General features: G+C 44.1%; 1 protein-coding gene and 1 long non-coding RNA gene across 2 annotated transcripts in view; one reads left to right on the top strand and one right to left on the bottom strand.

Annotated features, from left to right (window-relative positions):
- Positions 1 to 2,923, top strand: part of LOC146811671 (uncharacterized) — a 143,302-nt gene extending 140,379 nt beyond the window's left edge. The window contains exon 3 of the long non-coding RNA XR_014966770.1: positions 2,797 to 2,923. This is a non-coding gene — a long non-coding RNA (uncharacterized LOC146811671). The remainder of the gene's footprint in view (positions 1 to 2,796) is intronic.
- The window catches only part of RNF112 (ring finger protein 112), a 231,936-nt gene that overhangs the window by 151,559 nt on the left and 53,661 nt on the right, over positions 1 to 26,716 (bottom strand). Inside the window, exons 2-4 of the mRNA XM_085618642.1 lie at positions 24,916 to 24,993; positions 18,507 to 18,789; positions 4,830 to 5,042 (exon numbers count right to left, since the gene is read on the bottom strand). Coding sequence (XP_085474768.1) covers positions 4,830 to 5,042; positions 18,507 to 18,789; positions 24,916 to 24,941 — 522 coding nt within the window. The 5' untranslated portion in view covers positions 24,942 to 24,993. The remainder of the gene's footprint in view (positions 1 to 4,829; positions 5,043 to 18,506; positions 18,790 to 24,915; positions 24,994 to 26,716) is intronic.

The following is a 26,716-nucleotide window of genomic DNA, read 5'->3' as shown; positions in this document are numbered from 1 at the left end:
ACAGAAACACACAAAATGCAACAAACTCTTTGGGAAGCTTCTTGCAGCCCCATTTCAAGAAACAGTTGCTTTAGCTGGGATCTGTCATCCTTATGCAGCCTTTCTGGCTTGTGGAAGCAATTCTGCCTACCCAGTAAGTGGCACATCCATTTGGCAAAGGTCAGTCACAGAATTTGAAGACCCATGCTACATGATACACAGTCCTCAATAATATCTCTGTTAAGTAGGGCATGAGGATTGCTCCATATAGAGCACCACAGTAGCAGTTGAGCCAAATTGATGTAGTCCTCGTCAAGCTCCAAGCCAAGCTCCTCATGCAATATGAAACTCGGGCTACATGGCAGGAGGCCTAAAAGTCTTCTACTCACCCTATTTTCATCCACTTGGAGGCTAGAGACGTTTTTGTAGACCCAAATACTCGAGCCGTAAGTGAAGAAAACCAGAAAACATTTCCTCTTATAAACTTCGCAAAAAGGGGCAATACGTTTTTTGCCAATAAACGAAGCCAGGTTAGAAATGAACCCATTACAACTGAGAAATTGGATTCTGGCCCTGGATATACACGCCAGCCAGGAATCCTGTAAATCAAAAATAACCCTGAGATACAGTTTCAGGGCTTTTGGAGTTCTACCAAATAACACAGCGTAATCTACATAGGTCAGGGATAGGAATATTTGTAATCATGGGAATGTCTACTACCTTGGCCAACAGTGCCTCCTCTAAGCCACTAACATACAGAAGAAAAAGTTTTGGGCAAGGATGCACCCTTGGAGTATCCCTCGGCCAATTGAAAAAAAGACGGGCATTCACGGCCAGGACCATACCACACAGTTGTGGATAGGTCATGGTGTAGGGCCCTCCAGAACTCTACGAGGCCCTTATCGATCCTTAAGCTATCAAACTTGGCCCACACTATCAAAGCGCAGGAGAGGTCCATAAATGCTTAAAAAAAAAATACATCCTTGCTTTGATACAGTAAAATTTGTTAACTATGAGATACAGATTGAGGCATTGTACCATAGTATCCTGATCTAACCCCATAATGGAGTCGAGAGAGGATGCCATTGTCCATCACCCAGACTAGCAGCCTTTCTAAAATAACCCTTTCTACTACCTTAACTATAAAGTTTATGAGAGATATCTGGTGGTAGCAGGTTGGGGTTTTTCGAAAGCCTTTTTCAAATAGAGGACCAATTATGGCCCGTTCTCTATGATTGAGGCAGGGCAGTTTTGCATGCCTGGTTAATGAAATTCATAACAAGGGGAGCCCATAGCATGTCAGCCTGCTTCGGTTGGTCAACCTGAAATAAGAACACTTTCTCAAACATCTGCATCATCTACTTACTAGCCACCATTGTGGAAAGGGACTGCTTCAAAGTCAATGTAGACCGTGCATATCTACAGCCACATGTGCTATGAATGGAAAACCCAATTCAACCTGTAACGATCTGTGCATAGCATGTAGAGCTGTAGATTCACGTGTCTAACCTCTGCCCTAAAAGCCAACGATGATCAAAGAGATTTCTTTGTCATTCTTTACTCGCTTTACTTTCCACAGCACACTCTGTCTTTGACAGTCCACTCCCTTTACACTACCTGCTAGTTGTAAGGAAAACTATTTGAGGTGGAGCCAGTATGCTGCTGGTTTGTGGACCAAGGGTGGGGTCTGAACAGGTCTTGTGTCTCAGACTTCTTCAAAGAAAAGCAAGTTGCAAAGGTCTAGGCCCAGCACTAGATGGGAGTAGAGTGCAGAGCATGTGAATCTGCAGCACTTCGCTCTAGGAACAGATATTTACAGGGTAACATTTTACATCTACATTTAATCATACTGGTAGTTGATATTCCTGAGTTGCTATTCTTACAGGCCGATATTGCTAACCTCAGTATTGTGGTATACTACCATGCTACTCAGGCGTCTGAGGCTGGCGGTCAGGGGGAGGCATCTGTGTAATCTTGAGCCATGGACAATGGAAGATTGTTTGAGTGAATATTGGCATTAGTCTGAGGAAAGGGGCTATGTTATTGTGCATTTTTATTTATGGCTTGTCTTTTATTAGATGTTTGGGGCTTACTGAGTAACTGCGACACATGCAGCCTGAATTAGAAACCGTGGTTTACATTTCCTACTTGTGCTCTCACAACATAAACAATGATAAATTGAGCTAACAATGCCAGCTTATCTATGATAAAACTATCTATCCACAAACCTGTTGAACACAAGTTATTTTATCATATAAACATTTCTTTCTCTAGAGTTAGGACACTATTATCACGAAGACCGAGCTTCACATCTTTCACCAGGAACACAGTCACTCCTAGCAACTCACATAACTGGACTATGTTCACTGCCAGAAGAAGACCTACTGGGGTCTCTTTATATTAAGGGGGCTTCCCTGCCCCATCTACCCTGGCTCAAGCTGCAGTTAAAGTCTCAAAGATGTGCGATCTCTTAAACACCAATGACCTGTATAGAACAAGTCCACTCCACAGACTATTTGACCTGCTGCCAGCAGTCTTTAATGGCAGAGGTAGACCCATCTGTTAGCTGGTAAGCACCCTCCAACCTCCCAGTTACTCATAGACTGAGCATTCTTATCTAGGACCAAACTATTCAGTGACAGCCTCTCTCTGAAGTGGTGTCAACCTTGAGAAGGAATCCACCTCTGAGCCCCTTCAGGGTATTTCAAGTCCATCGGGCAGCACCGTTTTCTTATCGGTGACTGACCGTAGAGCTCCCTGAACTCACATGCGACTTCTGACAAAGCTGTGCTCACTCTGTGCTCTTTCTCTTAACAGAGCCTTTCTCACAAGGTCCAGGAAGTGTCGCCGTTTATTTTCTACACCGGTTATGATCCCAGCAGGCAGCGCAGTGAGGCGAGAACAAGAGAGTGGAACGCATATAGAAACTGCCAGTTGACACGGAGTTGGGATTTATCGGAAACAGCGACAGAGCTCACGTAGACTGAACATGAAGACGAGGGAATAAGCGGGCAAGTTCACCTAAAGCTCAAATATTTTCAGCATTTCTCTACAGAAGCTGAAGCCATGTATTTACTTAGTAGACTGAAAGAGATGAAAACAACAAATCAACTGAGTTGTCACTTGAGAGCTAAGGAACATGTTACTTATTTTCAGTAAAAATCTTTCTGGTGTACTTCATCTAACTGCAGACTCCTCACATTTTGAATCTTTCTAGGCGGTACACTGGATCCTGAAAACCTACTGCAATAGCTTTGCATGCCGCTTGATTGCACCATTGGACTCGTGGTAATTTCATCCCACCTCCAGCGGTGGAGTCGCATACTGGCCACCACACCAGCGCATGACGGTTTATCAACAGCCAATTTAATTAGACTCTGTTTCGGAGAAGCCGACAAATTTAGATGTTAACAGTGTGTGAAGTGTTACTTAGGATCTTATAACAGAAAAAATCCACTCCACTGGGTGGTAATGCGGCTGGCAGTGACGAATCTGTGGTTAGATTGTCAACAATCCATCAGAAGAACTTGTTCTTCTGATATATACTTCTAATCGCAGACGTGCATAAACTACTGCATATGGATGAAATTAAATGTTTTGTAAATAGTTTCAATCTGCAAGTAAAGATCACATAGGGTTGTTTTCATTAACTGAAGTTCTGGTTTTATAAGAAGTATTAAAGTGTTATTGTTTTAATGATACAATTGGGCGTTTTAATGTTAGTCAATTTATGTGGAAATCTCTTCAGTCCACAGTACTACGTAGAGAGATGGAAGATTTTTATTAATCATTGATGAATGTGTCATTTCAATATTGAAGATTTACTTTAAAAGGTTTAGTGTTGTGTGAAGCAGTGCCACAGGGAAAAGCGATTCTGCAAGACTCAACACCATCTTTCCTAAAGTGAACCATGAGCAACCTTGTCTGTTTAACATCTAAGCCCTTCAGTATTATGTCTGATGGTTATCTTTAACCATGAGCTAGTGATATTAATTATTAGGAATTTCATACCTATTTTTTTTTTATTATTCCAGATTTACATTTTCATTGTATCCTCTAGACAAAACACTTATGGACATAAAGCAGTATCAGAACATGATGTCAAAAAGAGTGCATGTATGTCTGTGGAATATACTTTTTAGATTATGTATTGATATTTTCAGCACTTTTCATCAAATAAATATTTTTGTACTTTTGATATAAATATTCAGTATTCGAAATGTTCTGTTTTGTGTTTGACATTGTTTGATGGTTTCATTCAGTCAATACTGTCGGGTTCTGTGCCCACCATTTGCTTGTGTATTCACTTGCTTCAGATATTTTTTTTAGCAACCTCGTCTCTTCAAACAGATGTGCTGTTAGTGTCTAAGCAAGTATCTTCCAAAGGCGCACAACTCTAGTTGACCAGCGTACATCCGAAGAACATGCATGCTCCATTCTCTAACATCACAACCAATCAGCTGTGGAACCCTCTCAGCACATGCATGCATTCAACTCATTCATCATCTTCTAGTGGGGGAACTCAGTGGTTCATGCGATTACTTTTTAGTCTGCCGCACTGTGGAGTGTTGCAGATTTAGCCATACTTAATGAACACAAACTCCAGCCTCCTCCCCCACCTCTCTCGCTTGGTCCAACAGGCAGTGCTCCAGGACCCTATTCAATCCACTGTCCCAATTAAAGGAAATCAGCCCAAAAACTGCAAGCCACACTAGAGATTCTTTTCCTTTCCCGCAACAACAAATCATCATTTACGAGAAAATCCACACACTGAGTGAATGACATGAAGAAAGCTCATCTGAGAAGCCAGCCTCATTCCTAAAATGTTCCAGCTTGCTCTCATTTCTCACCAGGCTTTTTAATTTCCTCAGGAGATAATTCAGGAGGAAGGATTTCCCCTTGCGCTGCTCGCCAATGATGGAGATCATGCACACCAAGCGGTTCTTCACCTCGTCCGACTGTAAACAACTCTTAAGCGCTTCCTCGTGAACGACAAGCCTTCCTTCTTCATCCAGCCCCACCAGCTGCACCACTGTCCCTGGATCCGTTTGCTCATTGGTCTCCTGGAAGAAATGTACAGGAGATGCTGAGAGACATTTGAACGCAAGCAATACACTTATGCCGGAGAGGCTTAAGAGACACTTTGGTAAGTTGGATTCATCATCTAAGAAATTCTAGAAATCCAAACACCCATCAACTGTAGTCACTTCTAGAAAGACATTTCTGTTGTGGTCTGGAAAGGGTATAACAAGAAGCACTCCAGTAAAGGAGGGGGCAACTGCTGGACGGAGAGAGCAAGAGACCAAAAGATAATGGAAGAAGGAGCAGTTAAGGAGACTAAATCTAAATGGAAGAAAAATAAGGGTACATTTAAGAGAGAAGTTACTACCAGAGTGAAAATTGGGAGGCAGGATGAGGGAGACAGATACGGAAAGATATAGGAAGTACCATTATCAACAGAAACACTATTACAACCTATAATCTTTTTGCTTGATCCTGCGCTCTTAATGCACTTTGATCGAGGCTCGAAGTCTAGCTAAGGCATTTGTCTATTCAATAATATGCTTCCAGGACCGACTGCATCAAGGCATTAACTTCAGTTCACAAGTTGCACACGGCTTGCTTATTTTTCTGCCAGAGCAGATTGCACAGGCTGTTCTCATGCACCAGGAGCAATACTCCCAAGTTAAAGTGGTCCCTTTTCCTAAATTCTTCTAAACGCTCATAGAATTCCATGACGTTCAAACACTCACTTTCCCTTGATACTTTGAGAAGTGTTGGCAATAGCTTACTTTAATCTGACATCTGGTTTAAGTGTTGAGTAGTTGCCACACGGTAGCTGGGTAACGGGCCACTCAAGCCTCAGTGTTTTTAGAAACAAATAAAATGATATAATGTCCAACATTAAAACGGGGCCAGCAAATGATTCTAAGCTCTCCTAATGTTTGTAGCATGAGTGGGCTCAGATATATAAAAACTTTGGTGGTGTTTCCAATGTGTAATGTTTTAGGAAGTCAACTTAATAGTTTTAGGTGCACTGTCCTGAAACGTGTCTTAGTGTGGACTGAGTCCTCTGGCTTGAGAAAAGGCCCACCAAACTTCCTAAGCCTCTCCTGGAAATACCAAACTATCCTTTGTCCAGGTTTAGCGACAAGTACTTCTCCTGGCTGGGGAATCATTCAGCGTGGCAGATCTGGTCGAAAATGGAGAACAATGATGAGAGGTGAAACAACAGACTAGGTTTGGCAAAGGGCAGGTCAAGCGACAGGGGTCCGAACACTCGCTCCTGTGGAAGGTAGTTTTATCTTGCCAACTTCACAGAATAGACTTTTGCTTCAAAAAGGTTCCCAGGAACCATTTATGAGAACAGGAGATCACCAGGGCTATTTTCATCACAGCTAACCAAACCGCTAGCATTTAGACTCATAAGAAAGTGTAGCAAAAGGGATTTCATTGGTCACTGTTCCTTAGGTATTTTAGGGCTTGAGATTGACACCAATCACAAAATAGGATGCCCCTAGAATTATGGCAAGTTGTGCCATCACGTTAGAATGAAGACAGCCGGCAATGCAGAGCAGCTTTCCCTGTTGGTCAGCAGAAGAATGTGAGGTGGGTATGAGATGGGACAGCCTCTGCCTTGTACCTCGCACCACAGGGGCACTGCTTCCTTCATTAAGAAACTGGTGCCCTACATGGCTGCTGTGCTTGACTACACACAGCTACTTATGGGGCGGTTTCATGGGGAGGCACAGAAGACCACGGCTGAGAACCCAGAGCGCCTAGAAGCCACTTGTTGAATTACTCCAGAATTGTTGATCATGATACATCAACCGAGGCGCAGGAGCTGGACAACTGACGACCATTCCTCAAGATTTCTAAAAACGAATAATTAAGCAGCATTTTATATCCACCTGGCTATGCCTGTGAAACTGCAAGAAGGCTTTCAGAAATACATCCATGCAGCACGAACCACTGAATCAAGAATGGCGCAATCACCAAAGGCTCTACGACGCTTCATCCCACTATGAGCAGGTCCGCTTCATTCTTTCACCAAAGACAGCTGGACCCGCCTTGCTGGACAGACTTCGTGCCAGAGTAACTGACCAGGTGAAGCCACCGCAACAACTCAATGAACAGCAGAAAGCATTTACAGTCAAAATACACCTTCTGTGGAGCGCTTTCTATTCCTCAGGTTTACTGCACCGGGGCTACAAGGAACGCTACTTAGGCACCTTGTAAGATATTTTTGCTTTGGAAAGACAAACACACAGGGGACTGCTAGTGACTCATCCATGCCTGACCTCCTAGGCAACCATGTTCGTTCACCGCCTGGTATTCCCAGTGGCCGGTGTTGGGTCGCTGTCATTTCTCCAGGACATACCTCGTCTTCAGAGGCCTGCCTCCCCCGAACACAGACGAGGGTGGCGCCAAATTCACAAAAGCACAATTCATTAAACGCACTTGATGTCCAAATGAGAACATTAATAACAAATGTACTAAATGAACACTAAGTAGTTGTGAAAAAAAGTGGTATGAGAGGGACTTTCCTGCTCGCATTAGGCCCAATGTGGCATCTTTGTTACGTCACTGGACACGGCCGTTCGGTTTCGGGGTGACTCATTTTCACTTCTGCGTTTCTGTTCTTCAACCGCCCAGCTCGGATCACACGTGATAAAAGAAGGAACATGAAGCTAGTAAATATATGATTAGATCAACAAGTACTGACAAAAGGGACTATAATAAATAGTGTGTGAGAGAGTGCAGGATACCATCTGTCCTTTTACATAACTGAAGATTTACATTACTCTGCAGTCTAAGTTCTGAAGAAGAACTGTCTGGTTATGGCTCTTAATCCACCCCCTTTCCCTATGCTGTCCTTCGATGGGGGGTTGTATAAGCAGGGACTGCTGCAAAATGCAGTACCTCTGAATAGACACTGGTCTTTTTTACACTTCTAAAGGCACAATAGAAGCATGACAAATGATGCAGGGTATGTCAATGTATGGTGCCACCATGTCTTATTATGGATGCCATTCCTGTCCCACTGGAGAGTACCACCACTTGTCAGAAGACTGCAACTTTAATTTCACACTGTATTTATATAGCGCTTACTACCCCTGACGAGGTATCGAAGCGCTTTGCAGTGAGCAGGATGCTACTCCGGAACCCAAGGTAGAACTCCCCTCTTGCCTTCCGGATCAGCTCATGATACAAACTGCTGTGCAGTGTCAAAGGCTTGCAGTGCTCTGCGGGACGTCCAATCATAAGCGCCCATTCCAGCATCCTTCCTCACCGTTCCCACTTCTCATAAGTGACATTATAGGTAATTGACATCATCTAAACTGCACTGGCCTTTCAGAGACAATGGCCGACCACAAAATCCCCAAACTGCGATCTTTCCTTATTCGGGATGCTTCGGGTTTGACTGACACTGCCCCGGTCCTACAACTTCCAGGAGATGATGGCTTCTTGTGAAATATAGCTTGGTGGGTTAACGTGCCTGCAGAGATGTTCATATGCTTAACTTGACTCTCAGCTACACTGCTTTAGGCCTCCATTTTGAAGAGCGGCGGCAGCACTTTAACCGAGCAGCACAGCAGAAGCACATGTGAGGGAGTGCTAACACTTCTCATCGAGGCCACTAATCAGATATGAGTTCTTATTGTGGCTAGATTCCTTTTTTTTTTTTCAGGAGCATTTTATTGTGATGTTTCATAAACAAATAAACAAGGAAAAAGGAACAATAATATAACACGTGGGCCACATTTTGAGAAGCCCAGGCCTGATGCATAGGGCCCTGGCGGGCTAGTTGTGACTGGAAGTTCCAATACATAGAACAAAGTCCAGGTAACAAATGAGGGCAGAATAACATATGGTATATTCACAAACCCATAAGAATTACAGGATGAGGTATAATGATTTGGTAAGAATAAAATAAAGAAAATAGAAGAGCTAGTAGGTATAGATTCAAGTGACGTGTATAGGAGGACGAAACCTAAGGAGGTACTAGAGCATGTGTGTTACGGGGTGTGTATTCCGAGCTAGCCAGGAGTCAGGCACTGGCTTCCTTTTAATGGGGCAGCACAGGAACCTCAGCAGAGCCGCTACTCTGCAATCAGACAGCACAGCATCTGATAGCAGGGCTGCAGTCCATTTATTAGGACAATCCATGGTAGTACTGGCGCTTTAGTGGCACAGCCCCAACATTTGCTACTTCATGGGACATTACAGAGGTTTCTTAGTACGGTCTGGCACTTTGTAAGGGAGAGTACACGCACTTCTCTGCTGCAAAGGATCCCAGGATGGGAAAGCAGAGGCTCTTCCCTGAGGGCTGCTATGAATCTGTACCATCCTGGAGCATATACAGGGGGTAGCTGTTCCTCAGAGTGAGTCAAAAGGGAAAACAGGGGAGGAGCCAAGATGGCGACCGGGACGGTAGCGTAGACTCCCGGCTCCGTGAACCTCCGTATCCCGCACGGATATCCTGCATTAGATCCTCAGCCTGCGCTATGCGCCCGTGTTTGTGAATGAGAGCGGCAACCGATCGAGTGACTCCGAAGTTTCTGGCGGCTGTACCGCCGGAGAAACGGGTATTTGCAATTTGCGGCCTGTGCGGCCCTGGAGCCGGGACCTCGAGTGGACACCTTGGCCGGGTGGCAGTTTCACAACAGCGGCCTTTGGTGACTGGGTGGAGTCGGACTGCCGGATCGGTGCGACTATCGGCCTACATTTCGCCGTGGTCGCTTCCTACCACTAAGCGGAGCGGAACAAGTGCATGCCCGGGGTGGCAGTTCCACGACTCTCCGGTGATTGCCTCTGCCTTCGACGGTGAGCTGCCCGAACGCCGCCCGTAACCCGCCCTGATTCCTGCGGGCTGCTCCCGGATTTTCGCGGGCGCTGGTCCGTGGTGGGGACGACTGTTGCCCGTGACTACATAACGGATACATTTTTGGTCTGCCTCCGGAACCCTGTTTGCCAGCGACATGGACCTTGATGCGCTTGCCCCTGGGTCCCGGTCCCAATACGGGTTGGACCTACCCGGCGGCCATCTTGTCACGATGAAGTCTACCATCCTGTCCACCAGGTCACAGCAGGATCGGGAGTGTGCGACTCTGGGGAGCGTAGCGGAGCGATCGCAGAGAGCTGTGCTGGGGTACCGGGACCTTCTCGAGGCTCTCGGTGCCCTTCATTCCACCTTGCTTCATGGCGTTTGGGTATTGGGGAGTAGGCTTGATGGTGTGGCATCAGCGTTGGGACAGTTGCGGCCTGCCTGTCCTCCGATACACAGGGACTTCCTGCACTGCACTCAGGACGACAACGTCGGGGCCACCCCTGTGCCTAGTGACCAGCTGGAAACTCCGGACAGTCTACTATTGTGTGATCGGCCGGCTGTGGATCTGATCTGTCCCGGAGGTATTGGACCTGAGTGGGGGGGGGGTGGCCTTGTCCGGTGTGCGGCCTCTGGCGACCCTGGGAAAACTCAAGCAACGGTTGTCTACTCTGGCTGATTCCGCCTTCCTGGACCTTGTGTGCAGTGCAGATCCTGGGGCAGCACTGGGAAAGACGTTCCTCCATAATGCTGACTGGGTTGGTACTCAGAGACTTCCACCCCACCGGGGTGCGTCGCTTCCTGGTCGTTTTTGGACGCTCCTTTACCGTGTAGCATTGGACATGGCGCCGGGTCGAGGGGTATGCATGGGCGGATTTGCCAAGAGTGGCCAAGGATAAGAATGCTTTTTCAGTGGTGGTCGGCTAATAGGTGGGCGGGCTCCGGGTTGCGTGCTCTCATGGTATAACAGTCGGTATAGTAGGTGCAAAAGGCTCCCCATCTTTCTTTGACATGGTCGATTTTGTGTTGCTTACTGTTTGCTTTGGGGGAAACATAATGTGCGGGAGGGAGACGCCGGGGGCAGGTTTTGAAGGCCCTCCTCCAGTTTATTAATACTCTCTCTACCCCCCCTTCTGGTGGGGTTCTTTTCTTACTCCTTTTTCCCTGTTTCTTCTATATTTCGGGTCTGGTTCCAGGGCGACAGGCACACTGCTGGGGGGGGGGGGCCGTACTCATTTGCAGAGGTGCAGGGTGGGGGGTTGGGGGAGGGGATTCTTTAGTCTTTAATCTCTTTTTTCCATGGCCTCCTTTTTCTTCTCTGATTCTTCTTGTTTTCTCTTTTCTGGGATCAGCGTGGTACACCTCCTTTGTTGTGAATCGTTGCCTTTTCATGTGTGCCACAATTTCCGGGGTGTTCTCTGGGCTTTAGGGCAGGGGACTGCAGGCGCAGCTGGGCATGATATTCTTCCCTATCCTGAATTTCCTGTGTCTGCGCCATTGATTCAATAGATTGCTGTTTATTGCTTACGTTTATCATTCTGCCTGCCTCTTATCGCTGTTGGGAAATTGTTCGGCACCTGATCCTTCTGTCTTTTTCCATTATAAAATGAAAACCCTTTTTATCCTGGTGTCCTACCTGCGCTCTTCACTGGCCAGACTATATTAGCATGAAGATTCTGCTCCCAGAGGTGCTGCCTGTGTTAACATTTGATCTCTGTTGCTCTGACTGCTTAGCGGCCGGCCCCGGGGGGTTGTAGGCCCATACTTGTTATTGATTGAAATGTCAATAAAGGTTTTTCAAAAAAAAAAAAAAAAAGGGAAAACAGGTTGGTAGTTAAAGCTCACACGCAGAACTAATCGATGTGAGTAGAGAGGGGATTTCTCCTCTAGTTTTTAGTGCCCTCACACACCCTAGCGGATGTCATGCTTCATCATAGGGCGATGCTTCTCGTGGGGGTGGCGCTGCAGTCCCTCACGGGCCCCACAGGAGGGCTCTTTAACGGAGATCTTTTAAAGGAGTCGCCGCAGTTGTGCATGGGTGTGTGTGGGCCTGGAGCATCCCACTTTACCTAGGAGGGCAGTGGAACCTCTCCATAGGGAGCTATGCATTCAATAGTGCAGCATCAGCACCTCTATGCAGAGCTACTTTACCTCGAAGAGATAACGGAACGCTGGCTGGTTGCAAATATACTAGCAATAGACAACACCTTGATATACAGTAGGACTGTGTGAAATGTAAATTACGCAGGAATAATTCGGGGAATTTCATGAATTTTGCATTACTCTTGTTACATGAAATTCCTGAAATTATGACACGTTGTGTAATGAAGAGACTGTTCACAGCACAATTATAGTACGGGAGAGTGGGAACAAAATGAGCAACAAGAGTGGGAATGGCTGTTGTTCCCAGCAGTAGTGTTCTTCGTGCTATTTTTTACATGCGAGGATGCATTTATCAGTAAAATATAGCAATAAATGTCAGATTTGCTCTTTTTTTGCAGTTTTCGTTTATTATGCACAATTCCCCTGAAATTGTGCATAATTACTCAAAGGCAAACTACACGAATTTCAAACACCCTAATAAATAGTACATTCTTTTTTTTAGCTAACCCTTGCTCTGTTATGTCCTTAAACTTTGCATCTTCCTTTGATAAAGAGGCACTCTACAGTTGCATCTATTTCTAGGTTAAGCACATCTGGGTGAAAAGGGGCTGCAGAGCTGGATCTGACCCCACACCGAGGTCTGCTCTTGACTGAAGAAGGCCAGCTTAGTTAGACTTGCCCCAGACAGAAACATTCTTGTGGTTTTATACGCATGCGCTCAGAAGCGCTAGGGCTAAGTGGTTCTTCTGCTGCGACAGGTAAACAATACAGGCTGGTGTTCCTTTAGGTATCCTGTTACTCTGCTCTTAAAATACTGACTCATTACTAATTTACGAAGCCATTTGCTACCCAGCAGATTACTTGCACATAGGAAAGCAACTCAGAGTACCAAAGACCAGGGCTGCTGAATACAGCACGGCTCGAACTCAGACGAAATATGCTGAGCCACTGATTCCGTAAAAATGAATGTGACTTACAGTCAGGGCCACTGGAAGTCTGCGGCAGCGGAGCACCACATTATGCTGCAGGGTTTAATGAAGTATGCTGCAAGAAAAGGTGAATTATGCTTCATAATGTAGGAGAGTAGGATCTGCTTTTTATAGTTGCCCCCACTTTTTGCTGATGTTTCACTATTTTCGACTTAGATTGACTGGGATCCTGCTATCCAGGACCCCAGTCTAACTGCTTTCTCCTCTAAATTGATTGCATGTACTTAAGGTACACTCCAGATTGGATTCTGGGGTACCTTTATAAGTCCCTAGTATTCGGTATACTATGTACCCAGGGCATAGGTACCCAGAGGCCTCCCAGGGGCTACAGCATGTACTGTGCCACCCCTGAGAGACCATTCAAAATGACCACACAGGTCTGCTACAGCAGCCTGTGTAAGGTGGTGCATGCACCCCTTACTTAGATATAGGTTCACTATATCTATTCTATATCACTGAACATATAGACCTATCAGTCACCCCTATGGCAGGCCTTGTCAATCCTGAAGGCAGGGCGCTGGGTTTTATGTGAAAGGGTGCACCTGCATGAGCAGAGCCCCTCTGCAGCCTTCGGAACCTATTTTTCGGGGTTGTTTGTGATGCAGCCAACCATATATACTTAAGTGCATTATAACCTCGCGGTAAATGCTAACTTTAAAACGGCTGCATAGAAACATGTTGTGTTTGGTGTCAAACACCTTGGAATCATACCTCCTTGACAGTAACTGGCAGGGGAGGTAGGATTCCATCCTCCCAGAGGGACAAATGTGACATACCGGGCAACCCGGGACCAGCTTTCTCGACCTGGGCGTCACAAAATGGATGCTGCCAGCCACAGACACGTGTCTGCCCTTCTGCTGCTGGGCCAACCTCGAGCAGGGGAAGGCTTGACAATAGGTTTCCTGTCACAGGGAGGTAGGACCACCTCCCAGACAGGATTTAGTGTATTGGGGCTGGGTGGGTGCACTCAGAGAGCTTTGATGTCTGCACTGGTGGAACATTTGGTGTCCCTGTGCAGGAGGTTGCCGGTTTGCTCCTGCTCTGGTGCAAAACAGGACAAAGGACATGTGTTTGGCCACCCTTCTGTCCTGACCCTCCCATAGGTGGGTCCCCAGAGTTTATCCCACCCCTTCATTGGGTATAAAGTAGGAACCCCTGACTACAGGACCTTAGATTTTACCTGGACTAAACTCTGCTTCAGAAACCAAGTACTTCGACGATCTGCACGACGCTGGATGACTGAAGAATCTCCTTTGGAGTAAAGGAGTTACTCCCCTGCAAGGCAGGCACCTAAAACACATCTGACCTGTTTGCATCTCCCGAGCTCCTGAGGACTCCGAAGATTTTTGCAACACAGGATGTGGGTTCCCGAGCTCTCTGAGGTTGATCTGCGCTCTCAGCAATTCTGAGGCCCGTATCCCTCGTGGGGACCGTGCAACCCGAACCCCTGTGTACTGCATACATTTGCAGCAACATATGCTTTTTGGCAATCCCTGAGGCTGTGCTTTGGGCTACTTGTAGTCCTGACCCCGAGCAGTTATTCCACCAAAGATTTCCGGCCTACACACCACAAGTGTTCCGTAGGCTGGTATTTCGTGATTCAGCTCGAGGTTACTTCGCGATCCCTGGTCCGTTGGCCTGTGGGTCCCTGTGAAGGTAACTTTGACTTTCCGTAGGCTTTCCTGGTTGCTCCAGACGTGCCCTGACGCTCCATAGCTTGGAGAGTCCCCAGGACCTTGCTGGTCCTCACCGAAGCATCTTTCCTCTGCCCGCGTGGGTTGCAGTTGCCAAGGCTTGTTGGTGTTCCATCCAGACACTGACCCCTCAGCACTCAACATCCTTCGTGGGACAGCTCACCTCCGGACTTTGGTCATCGTCGAAGTCTCCTGGTCCCCGTGGCTGCAGAGTCAAGCTTCACCTCTTCTCACCTGAAGCACCCGACATCAGTGGGCATTCGTCTATCATGCCCCTAGTCACTGTGAAGTGACCCAGACTCTGTCCCCTCTGCTTTAAGGTTCTTCTCACCTCGGATCCTGGCTTGGTTCACACCGCATATTATTCATCTTCATGACAGCAGCACTTTTCCGCATCACTCCATTGAAAACGACAAAGGTTTCCGACATCACTTGACCCCTATGCACCCGGCTCCTCTGGGATAGGTAACACGGGTATCTCGGTACTCTCAAGGGTGCTGGCCTTAGATCCTTCTATGTTTAATTGGGTTTGCTTAAAGTCCTCTCCAAAGTGTCCTTAATCTTTAAAATTCCAACCGCGACTTTCCCGTAGGATTGTACAGAGCTCGCGCCTGTGTTCACACTAGGCACGGTGTCTAGTCAAGTCGTGGTTGTTATACCACTTTCTTAGTATATGGATTGGTTTCCCCCTGGAGCACACTGTGTATTGTGCTATTTACTGTCGTTTTAGTGATTTAATATTGTGTGCTTTGTTCTCTAATCTGATATAGAGGTTAGTAGAGAGTGTTTAGTAATAAATACATATATTTTATATACTCCTTGTGCGGTTCTCCTTTCATTTGGTAATTCAGGAGGTTCTAATCTGGTAAAACAAGCTGCTTTACATTCCTTCGAGACTTAGCCTGAAAGTTGCTCTCCATAGATACCACTAGGATAGCTTTCAATAAAGGTTGTCTTTAACCTAATCATCAATAAGGGTTGTTTGGACTGGTACAAGGCGCCCACTTTAACTAGTGGACAGCATATACTAGGCCAACTTATCACACATAATGTGGCACAAAATGTGATAGTATCGCCTACTGATTTTGGCATTTTTACTTCATTAGCACCAGTCTGGCATCCAAATGCAGCAGTAATGCCTGGTGGCCCGATGACCTAGGCCCTGTATCCACAACTAATGTCAAGGATAAAAGCCTAGCTTCTGGTTTGATGCTAAACTATCTTTTGATGCTCAGATCACCGTCCTCGCAGGGAAGTGCTTTGGAATACTGCGATGGCGGAGGAAAGACTTCCATCTCCTACCAGAAGCCGCCCAGAAAAATGTGATCAGGCACTGGAGCTATCCAGGCTGGACTACTGTAAAATCCTATATGTGGGTTTGTCCCAGGCCAGTCTGAGCAGACTACAATGGGTCCAGAAAGAGGCGGCTTGGGTACTATCGAAGCTCCCTAGGTGGGCCTCTAAGAGACCTGCGCTGCAGAAACTACATTGGCTTCCGATAAGACATAGAGTCTTTTTTAAAGCACTCTGTTATTTCTTTAAACCCTTCCACCCCAAGGTCCTCACTACCCTCAGCTGATGGTAAATACTCTATGTGCCCACTAGAAACCCGAGATCAGCTGTAGCTACAGGCCATCATCCCGAAATTCAAAAGGACAACAGCCAGAGGTAGTTATTTTGGTCTCCTAGGACCTAAAGCCTGGAATACCCTGCCTGTGGAAATTTGGCAAGCCCCATTCAAACACCTATTCAGAAAGAAGTTGAAGACCTGGCTTTTTGACTAGAGTGAGCTTTTCCATCAGACTGGGACACCCCTCGTCTACTGAGACACACTGCAAGGAGTAGCTATGCGCTCTACAAATCACATAATTATTATTTCTTATAAGCAACAGAAAGATGAACAGTAACACTTTGAAAGGGCCTTCTACTGCACAGCAACACGTGTTGCTGCATTCTTAGTAACTTTTTGTCTGAGCTAGAAATATTTGTTGTTAAAATACGCAGATTATGGAACAGATGTAGGATTATGGGGCAAATTCATAGGTATGCAGAAAGTGCCACGGCTGCAAAATTGCAGAATTCTAATGTCCCTGCTCATAGCGTCTACTCGCTGACATGCCCTTTCCAAATATTTCCATTTTTTCAACTGTACATTGATGACTCTGGTCTTGTACAGCCAAAGCTGGCATCAGGTAGACTTTGGAGCCTTGGCGCAATTTTCATCTCTGAATAGTTCATTACAAGGTAAGGCGTTGAGCTGGTTAAGGGGATAATCAAATCTAATTTGCAATCTGTCCATACACCCTCAATATAAAATAACTTTGATCCCCAGAGCCCTCCTGTCAAGCTGGGTATAAAAGTCAAGCCAGCAAGAGTTAACACTCAACTGCTCACGTCTACACTGACTGGCAGGTCAGGAGTTCAAGACCTGGCAACGCCTGTTAAGGCTTCTCGAAGTACAATCATATGGAATACCATTACATTGGGTAATTGAAACACCTCTTATTTACATACAGTGTATAAGGGTGACAAAAAGGTGTGATTTGAGGCGCTACATAAAAAAAGTTATTATTTTTAATTATTTTCTGCGCAAATAAGGAATCCCATCCCAGAGATTTAAGAAGGCCTTTGGTGATGAAAATTATGTTTGGACACTTTTTATTTAAAAAATATTTCCAATACTAATACCGCTACTCACTAAATATATGAAGAGCTTCGCACCAGTGATTGTTACTATATTGTTCTGTAAAAATCCTCATAGCTGTAATACACAATAATCCTATGGAGCATATGAGAGATTTATAATCTATGTAACTGAAATTATGTTACTCACCTGAAGCACTGGTTTTCCAATCAGATGTTAGAGATTCACATGCTGTGTTGGCACCAGGACCGCATTTCCCATGCTTTAAACAGTAACACAAATGATGTCAACCAGTATTATGATGCCTAACCAGACAGCACCTAACTCTTGTGCACCTAAGTTTCTTAAAGTTGATGGGATCACTTGACCTTCACATTTGAGGTGGAGGTCAGGTGTGTATGGTATGACCCAATTTTGAGACAAGCCGCATACAACCTATGGCTGAAGATTTCACAACAGATGAAGCAGAGTTATGGGACCAGTGTTTTCTTGAGGAGGACAGGCTCCTGTAGGGGACTATTTTCTTTGCCGCTACTACAGGGTTTTTCTAGAATCACACATTTGAGTCAGTAGTCTTCAATGTCAACATTCATCTTGTTGGGAGCTGCCACCATGTCTTCATCAGACTTCCACATTTCCCCTTCAACATGGTCTCCTGCCTGGATCTTGAATTCTTTGGAAAGAGCGTTCTGCAAGGATTTCGATCCCCTGCCTCAAGACCACGAGACAAACCATCCGCACAAACATTGTGCTCTTCAGAAATCACAATCTTCGATGGACATTAGAGAGAAAGCCTAAAGGATGGTCTTAATGCCGCCATCAGGTCATATGACCAAAACAAATATTAGAAAAATGTACAGGATTTCTTCCCGTCAAAAATATTCACCTGAAAAGTGGTCCTCCAATCCCCAATACAGATGCCAAAAAGAAAGAGTAGCTTGCTTGTCAGTCAAACATAATAGTAGACGAAGAAAAGTATAAATCAGGGGGATTCTGGGGCTCACATGTATTTTCCCACAATTTATTATGATACAACATCCAGTGAGGTCCACTGATTTCTTTAAAGGACTTTTCCTAGACATGCCAGATGTCTAGCTCACATACCTATGTAAAGGTTGACAAACTCACAACATCCTTAAAAAGGGAGAGCATTAAAACGAGTGAATCTGTGATGCCCCAACCACAAAAGCTACCAACAGTATGTTCTCATTCATTTGAAGTCATTGAACTTTATAGGACCACACGCTAATATTTACGACCCAACTCACCACAGCCACTCCTGCAGCTCCAAGCACAATCTTATCCACAAGGTTCTTTATCCGGAAGTCAGGGATCACCCGATCTTTTCGACAGGGGTGCCGACATTCAGGACAACGGTATCCCTGTACTGAGATGCCGCTCCAGTGGGCCGCAATACAGCCACGGCAGAAGTTGTGGCCACAGTCAATGGAGACAGGATCTTCAAAGACATCTAGGCAAATGGAGCACTTAAGATCCTCAGCCAGGGCCTCCAGTTGAGCACTTATGGTGTGCATCTGCACGGGGGGAGTTCTGAAAACAATACAAAGAGTTTATCGGACAGAGTCAGCCAAGTGAATACAGTACAGAAAGAAAAGTTATCAGCCAGGATGTGTGGCACAAAGAAATGACAATACACAATAAGTGGTGGAATGAAATATGAGGGTAGGCCCATGCTTTGTAAATTGGAAAGAGAAGCAGAAGAGTAGAAAATAGACATGGAAGAAAAGAGATAATAAAATATGGTGAATCCCCATTAACCATTTAAAGAGAAGGAATGAAAAAAAGAGATGGTGTGGAAACAAGAGAAGTGAAAGCAGGTGCATTAAGAGGAGAACAGTGGGGGTATTATTACATTAAATAAAGTCAGAGTGTTAAGAGGCGAGATGCTGAGATAGGTGTTCTGGTAGACAGATAAGCAGAGATGGGAGGCTGTCTAAAAAGACACTTTGAAGCCTCTACCCCTCTTTAGGACTAATGTTGAAGAGCAATTTATATTGTAGGAGGAGTTGGATAGCACCAAGGCTCACGAGTTTGTAACAGGAAAAAATTGCTTTATTCATAAGTATGGGGCCCACTCAGTACATCCAGCACTCATGGTGTAAATAATAAAAGCATAAGTAGTCACATGAAGGGGACTGACCAGCTGGACTTGACTGAAAAAGGTAATCTACAATCTCTATGGCCGACGAGCAACTGGGCCAACTGCATTTGAAATAGGCTACCCAATACATAGCATTGACACTGAAATATTTAATTTGTAAAGATGTTGGAGCTCAAGAAATGTAAACATTAAGCTAATTTCTAATTTCTGTCGGGCTCTATAGAACACCTTCAGTATGTATTATCAGGCAAAACGAACTGTACACAAGAAAACAATTGTTCAGATAATGGTTCAATCTTTTAAGATAAAAAGGACAACATGCGAGACTTTATAGCTGTGACTAAGCCTCCTAAATGTCAATTCTTAAAACTAAGAAAGGGTAGCCTAACAAGGACATGCATGGCATGTGGGCGTGGGCAGCAGTATTTTGTAATATTGACGGGGGCACGTTGAACCAGCAGTGGTCTACAGGTGTATGCAGACGTTGCAATCAAAGATGATATTGGGTGTTTGGGTTCACTTTACCTAAGTGGACAGTGTCTAACGTATTCGTTTTACAGAATGGAATAAAGTTTGCACAAGAGGTTTAATGTAGCAATGAGAGTCTGCAAAATATCTTCAATTGGCATTAACTAGGCTGCAAATTGTAGAAGCAAACTGCAGTACATGTTATATTCTATAAAAACGAATAAAAGATCACGCAGCTAATCTAAAAATACTGATCTGCATATGTGCTATAGCTTGTATGCAAGCAGTTTAATGTTAACTAAGCTTGATTTAATTGACTTTGATTCAACCTGAACATTGTTCTAGTAGCAACTCTTGTGGAAGTTATACAAACTAATGTGATTTTCTGGGAATTTTATTAGATGTACAATTAAATGTATCAATAAACTAAAACATTTTTGAAGGACTGAACTAGTCAGAAGACAGCAGAAAACGGTGATACTGTGAGGTAGTAAAGGCATGAGAGAGCTGGGTTGGAAAGTTTGAGTGGTAGGAGGTGCTCATTTTCTTAAACACACCCAGAGGTATGTCAAAATCTCCCTCTAGGGGCGAAAGTGCTCTTCCATGTTGGATTTTACTGAGAGCAGGGCTCTATGGGATAGTTTGAAGGAAAACAAACAGGATTTGAGAATTTATAAGATCTGCCTTTGAGAACCTTTTGACAATTGCTCAGAGAGTGTCCAGGAGTCACCTCCCCACCCACTGGCTAGTAAAATGAACAAAAGTAGACCATAGCCCCAGCTCCTCCAAACACTTTCTGGACCTGTGGCAGAATAAAAGGGGGCAGGACTTTCTGTCCTTAAACTGTATGAAGACCTAAAAAAACAGGACCTGCTCCTACTTGTACCCAAGACTAAGAAGTGGACTTCAAGTGTCAACTGGCTAACCTCCTGTGTGGCTACAGGGATGTCAAAAGTGGCAAGAGGTCTTTACTGAAGTGGCCAGTTGACCACTTTCAACTGGACTTGCAATGGACCTTGCTTGTGGTCCTAGAGGAGTGTGTTCTGGCTTCTAAGTGCTGTCCCTGAGGTCCTGGAAGTCTTAGAAGTGACCAAGAGGAACTGCTCCAGAATTTGTGAAAAGTTGGGACTTCCAGAGCTTCAGTGGAACCTTGTGGTAAAGCTATCCCATTTTAAGAGGACCTTGCCAGATACAGCTTCAGGTTAGCCCTCTGTAGGATTCTGAGCTACAAAAAGAGACCAACTTCAAAAAAACAAAATCCTGAGTTGACAAAGGGGTGAAAACTTTCCGGCTGACAAGCAACCTTTGGTGGCCTGGAAATTGTAACTGTCCCTGCTCTGAGCATTTCTCGCCAAAACCAATGGCTTTAACAGGACCTTGTTCAACAGCTATCTGACTCTGAAAGGGCTTTGTCGGATACAGTGTCAACCTTGCCCTGCTGGAGGATTTCGACTTCCCTGAATAAAACGAAGGCAGAAGGTAAAAGCTTTGAGTGAGATGTCTCGCTTGGTGTATCCAACCTCCGCTTCATTGAGGTCCACCTGAACTAGCACCTATGTCCCGAGTAACTGTGCACCGTGATTTCTGATTGGCCCTTTACTTTTTTTTTGTTGCACTTTTTGCCTTCATATTTCCGATCCCCCTTCTTGTTTTGGAATAATTTTTGTGCTTTGACTTTTTGCCTGTTTTTAGTTCACATAATTTCCTCTGTGCCATAGCTACCAAAGTTTAAATTATGAAAACTGTGTGTTTGACTTAACAGGATTTGGAGGACTTAATACTTGGGTAGATATCACATCCTCCACAAATAATAACTAATTTTCTTACAGTTGCTTATTTGACCATTGTACTCTTCCAACCCCATTTGAAGTTCCTTTGGGTTCTATGCATTAAAGATGGAGTTCTTAGCTTTTCCTTTCAAACTCTCACCCACCCCTTAGTGCTTCATCAAGGCGACAGGTGCGGTGGCAGAACATTTCAGATCTATGGGGATAAGAATGATTGTTTAGATGATTTCCACGGACCACGTCAAACTAGTTCTGCTTTCTTAGGGATTCTTAGCCATCAACATTTTTTGAGAACATGGGATTCTTGCTCAATATTCCAAATGTTCCAAAACCGGACTCTTACCCAAATAAGGTGATGGACTTCCTAGGATTTAAAAATCAGGTCAGCTTCAGCAAACACACAATTCAAGGTTATAAAGAAGAAGAGCTGCAAGTCCCATCAGAGAGTCTTACGGAGACTGAAAAAAGCTCATCTACATAAGGGTTTCTCTGGTATGGAAATGATACCTATATTGGATGAAGGCACATGGGAACTTCAGAGGTGGCTTCAAACCATAGAAGTGTGGAACGGGCGAGCAACCTTTGGATATCCACCAGATTTGAGCCATCTAATCAAATGCCACTAGTATATGTGGAGGAGTTTGATGCTGCTTGAAGTCTATTGATATGGTCCAACTAGGAACTTGAGCTTCAAATTAACAGGACACGTTAACAGGTCATTCATAAAGAAATCTTGGTCAAAATACAAGTCAAAATCTTGTGAGCTTCTCAAAATGGACAACATTTCAACTATGCACTACATCAACTATCGTGGAGGAACGAATTCCAAGTTTTTAGCAAAGCTGCCAAAGGACGTTTGCCACTACTGTCTAGACCAAAGCATTCGTTTAATGTGGGAATACTTTCCAGGAACAGACTGAAACTCCAGTTTCCTGTCAGATTCCAGTGACTGGATGCTAGATCCAAATATTTCCCAGATTGATGTGGATCTGGGGACCTTGCAGGGCAGACCTCTTTTCATCAAGGTTGCCTAGCCAACTGAAACATTTCTTAAGCTGGCATCTGCATATGCAGTCAAAAACCATGAAAGGAGTTACCGGACTAACGAGGTCATTATCATTAAGCTGTTCCTACATTTGCCGTAATAACTTGGGTTACTACACAAGGCATTAACAAGCAGAACAGGTGATAGGGACTCTTTCTAGAGGTCACAGGTGTAGTTCCAGGTCTTCCGAGCCCGGCCTTCAACCTCGCCAATACTTCATACTAAGAGTTCTGAGGAATCCACATCCATTGACACTTTCAGGACAGCTAATTTCATAGTGGCACATTTCTCTGAACAATGGTAACTGCCTGGTTTACTCTAACAGGCTTCATTTTTCATCAAACAAGCCTATACTCTGAGAACTCAAATGAGATGAGATAGTTAGTGCCTGGACCAGCAGCTGGAAGCAGATGTGACTGAAGTAGTCAATTTTGTGTGGGATCAGTGAATATTCTACAGAACGATGAATCCGTTCAGATTGGCCATTTCTTCATGCCAAAATTTGGTTCCCAAGCTTCTAATTTGTGAACACCCTCTGGATAAAAAAAAATCTCCTCAAAGGGATACATTTTTCTTTCCCTCCAGAAACAAGAAACACGTCCCTCTGGGATATTAATGCAGTCCTCAGAATTTTGAAGACATGGCCAGCTAATGCAAACTTGTCTCAAACAGTTGTAAAACAAGAGGCCTATATCCAAAATTAGCGCCTTGTACTTCAACAAGAAACTGTTTAAAGTGGAAGGTGTGACTTTTGTGATTGCTATGAGAACTAAAATGTCTGCAAGGTCAGTTTTATACCCAGCCTTTCCAGATAACCCACAAATGAATGTGATATAGTGTCTAAAAGTGTAGGAGAATAGAACAAGACTCAGAGGAGCAAGAACATTGTTAGTTTCCTTGTTTAAACCTTTTGCTCCTGTCCAGACACTTAGGTTAGTCAGGGGAGTACAATAGGTTATGTAAGAGTCTGGCACTGATAGGAAGAGATATGGTGTGCATTCTCTGAGAAAAGCAAGGGCGATGGCACCGTGTCTATTAGGTGTACCTCTTGATCAGATTAGGAGTGCAGCAGACTAGTCAAATGATTCAACATTCTAGAAATGTGGTTGAACTAGCATAATGGTCACCCCGGTGCTGAAATAGAATACATTTCCTAGCTTTTATACCTGAAAGTTTTATTCCAATTGAGGGAACAGAGGTGATTATTATCCCACTCTAGAATGTTTATATGATGTTTGATATTTAATATTTTAGATTAGATTTCATTACTATTGAAAGAGGAGTATGTTCTAGATGTATTAAATACTCTCCCTTCTTGATTGAAGTTCAATACATTAATCAAAGTTGGCTAGTATTACTTGACCAGATTATATTTAGTCTTCTGTTTAGAAGCATTATACAAAATGGAACAATTAAATTTCAGGCCTGGGGAGAGAGGGCAGCCAACACACAAAGAAATAGTTTAAGATGGCTGTGATCTGTGAAGTTAAGAAAAATGAACTGTCTAATTGGACATTGGGGGTCATGGCTCTGGAGTTCTTTATTGCTGGGGATTTTAGTTTCTAATTTGGTTTGAGCTGCTATACGAAAATAATGACCAAGCATATTGCTCATCTTTGTGTACTTAACAGAAGTAAACAACTTTCCTATGAAAACCTAGACATTTTGTATTCCAAATCCATTTTGCCATATTCTAATTTTCAAATTCAGTAGTCACCCTTCTGTAGAGAGTGGGCACAGAATAGCTACAAACACTCACCATACAACTATAGCAAATATGTCATCCATGTGTTGTCCACAGACCATAAACCTTTCCTCATTCTCTTCCCATACAAACAACACAAATTCAAGCATTCACCAAAATTCCAGCACACCTATCCACAAACCTACTTCACCATGAAACATTATACTAAACATATACTTTAAGCACTTATCCACATTCTTATGAAAGACAGGCCTGAATCTTATCACCCTTTCACACAAGTCAAACACACTTAACTTCATAAAACATTTGGTGAACAACTGCCTCACATCCAAAACACACATGCCAAAAATTGAAACGGTCAGCCGGGAAAAAAAACACAGAAAATACATTCACACATTAAACATTTTGACAAGCACCCAGCCACACACCCAACAGTCACTCCATTCATACACAATATAATTAATGATACAACTACCCTCATACAGTCCAGCCCACAGTCTTTTCTTGGCAGCATCACATATCGGCTAGCAGAGGATTGAAGCCAACTTACTCTTTCTTGTTGGAGTTGCCCATCATGGCAAAGGCCTTGGGCCCCTAGTATCAACCATTCACTGTCTCGTCAAGGTTCCTAAAAGAAACAATAACAGCAGTTATTAAGATGGATGTGCTGATATCCACTCTTATAGAAACTCAAGTAGAAAAGAAGCATCCACAGGGCACTGTATCCTCACTCCCCTTGCACAAAAAGTATTTATTTCAGTTGAGAATGAAATTACAAGAGGGAGTTGTTTGCAAACAAATGATCATTGTTGCATACCCAATTATCGATCGATCCAAAGAGGCCAAGTTGATTGGCATAACATTATAGGATTGGCGCAAATTACAGATTAGGCCTCTTCAAGCAATTGTCTAAAGTTTGTCTGAAACTGTGGGTGGACTTTGTGCCTTGTCAAGTAAGGCGTGAAGCACTAGGGAGGGTTTCATGGTCCAGGGTCATTGTGGTCCTAAGGTCATCTTACTATAGTTTGAAATGTCAAGGTGTAGGAATACAAGGGGTAAGCTGATCTGGGTGGTAAGGTTGTCACGTAAGTGCTCCATGATGCTAGGGCTGCAGCCTGGGGTTGGAAGATTGAAATGCGGTGTAGGGTGTATCATGGAAAGATCTTTTCCAAGCAGTGTGTCAACCAGGATTTGAACTAGGATTCATGAGGTAGTCATCCTGGGAAAAATAGGTCCGAGTTAAGGAACTTGGTAAGAAGAACATTTTGCCTGAAAGTGAGCAACAGATCTGGTCTGCAGAGAATGCATTTTTGAGTCCGGGTTTCAGTATTATAGGTTATGTATACGTTATTGCAACCGGTATGGCTTGAGCGCCATGGGCAGTAGGAGGCGGACTGATAGCAGTTCAGAGTTGATGCATACACCTGGAGTATCCAGTGAAGTGTAAATTTGGGAAACATAGTTTTAGATAAAAATTAATGTTGCTGGTGGCATTTAAAGATTGTCTTTAACAGGCAATTTGGTCTGCTCAGTTTCAGCTGAAGGCAAGCATGCAAAGCTATTCAAACATGGTTCACGTTCATGATTAGGCTGGCAATTGCTATTTAAAATTTTTTATTACTAGACTAGACTAGTAATTACTTATAAATGTGTAGCAACTGGAATTAGGATACCAATTCATTACATGCAGTAGGCAGGAAAGCATGGTCTGACAGTTCATTTTAGACAGCTGGCAAATGTGCACAGGGGGATAGGTGACTCAGATTGCTCGACAGGTGAGCAAATACAAATGAAATATGGGAATTTAAGTTGCACATATCACTAGAGTGACTGTGTACTGCTGCAAATACTTAGTGTTACTAACATCTCATCTAATCATGCTCAATTTATGGACTATGGAAGGCAAGGATGAAAGGCTGAGTAAGCCCTTATAGGATTTGGACATGTGACCTTATAGTTACACACAAATGTCAATAAAGAGTGTAATTTCTGTCATTTGCATCCCTTCGAACAAACCAAGGAAGCCAAGGAATCTTCCCTGAAATTCTGAAAACTGGCCTGATAAATCTTGTACTAATAAAACGAACTTGGACCCAAACCAATTATTGCACTATAGACCTGTGTCTAACTTATCCTGTTGCGGGAATGCAAACGAATGTTCTGTCTCTACCCAGCTAACTGCTTACATCAATGATAAATCATATATGGGATGACTGCTAGTCTGGAATTAATGCTGTGTTTAGTACAGGAATGGTTACTCTTAAAGTGCTACTTGATATAAGGGTAAAACCTACTTACTGGTCTTGCTTAATCTCTCAGCAGCTTCACCAAAGACTACTCAGTGTCTTGGA

This window comes from Triturus cristatus, chromosome 7 (assembly GCF_964204655.1).
Source record: "Triturus cristatus chromosome 7, aTriCri1.1, whole genome shotgun sequence".
NCBI lineage: Eukaryota > Metazoa > Chordata > Amphibia > Caudata > Salamandridae > Triturus > Triturus cristatus.
The sequence above is the reverse complement of the archived record's forward strand: the minus strand, read 5'-3'. Positions and strand labels throughout refer to the sequence as shown.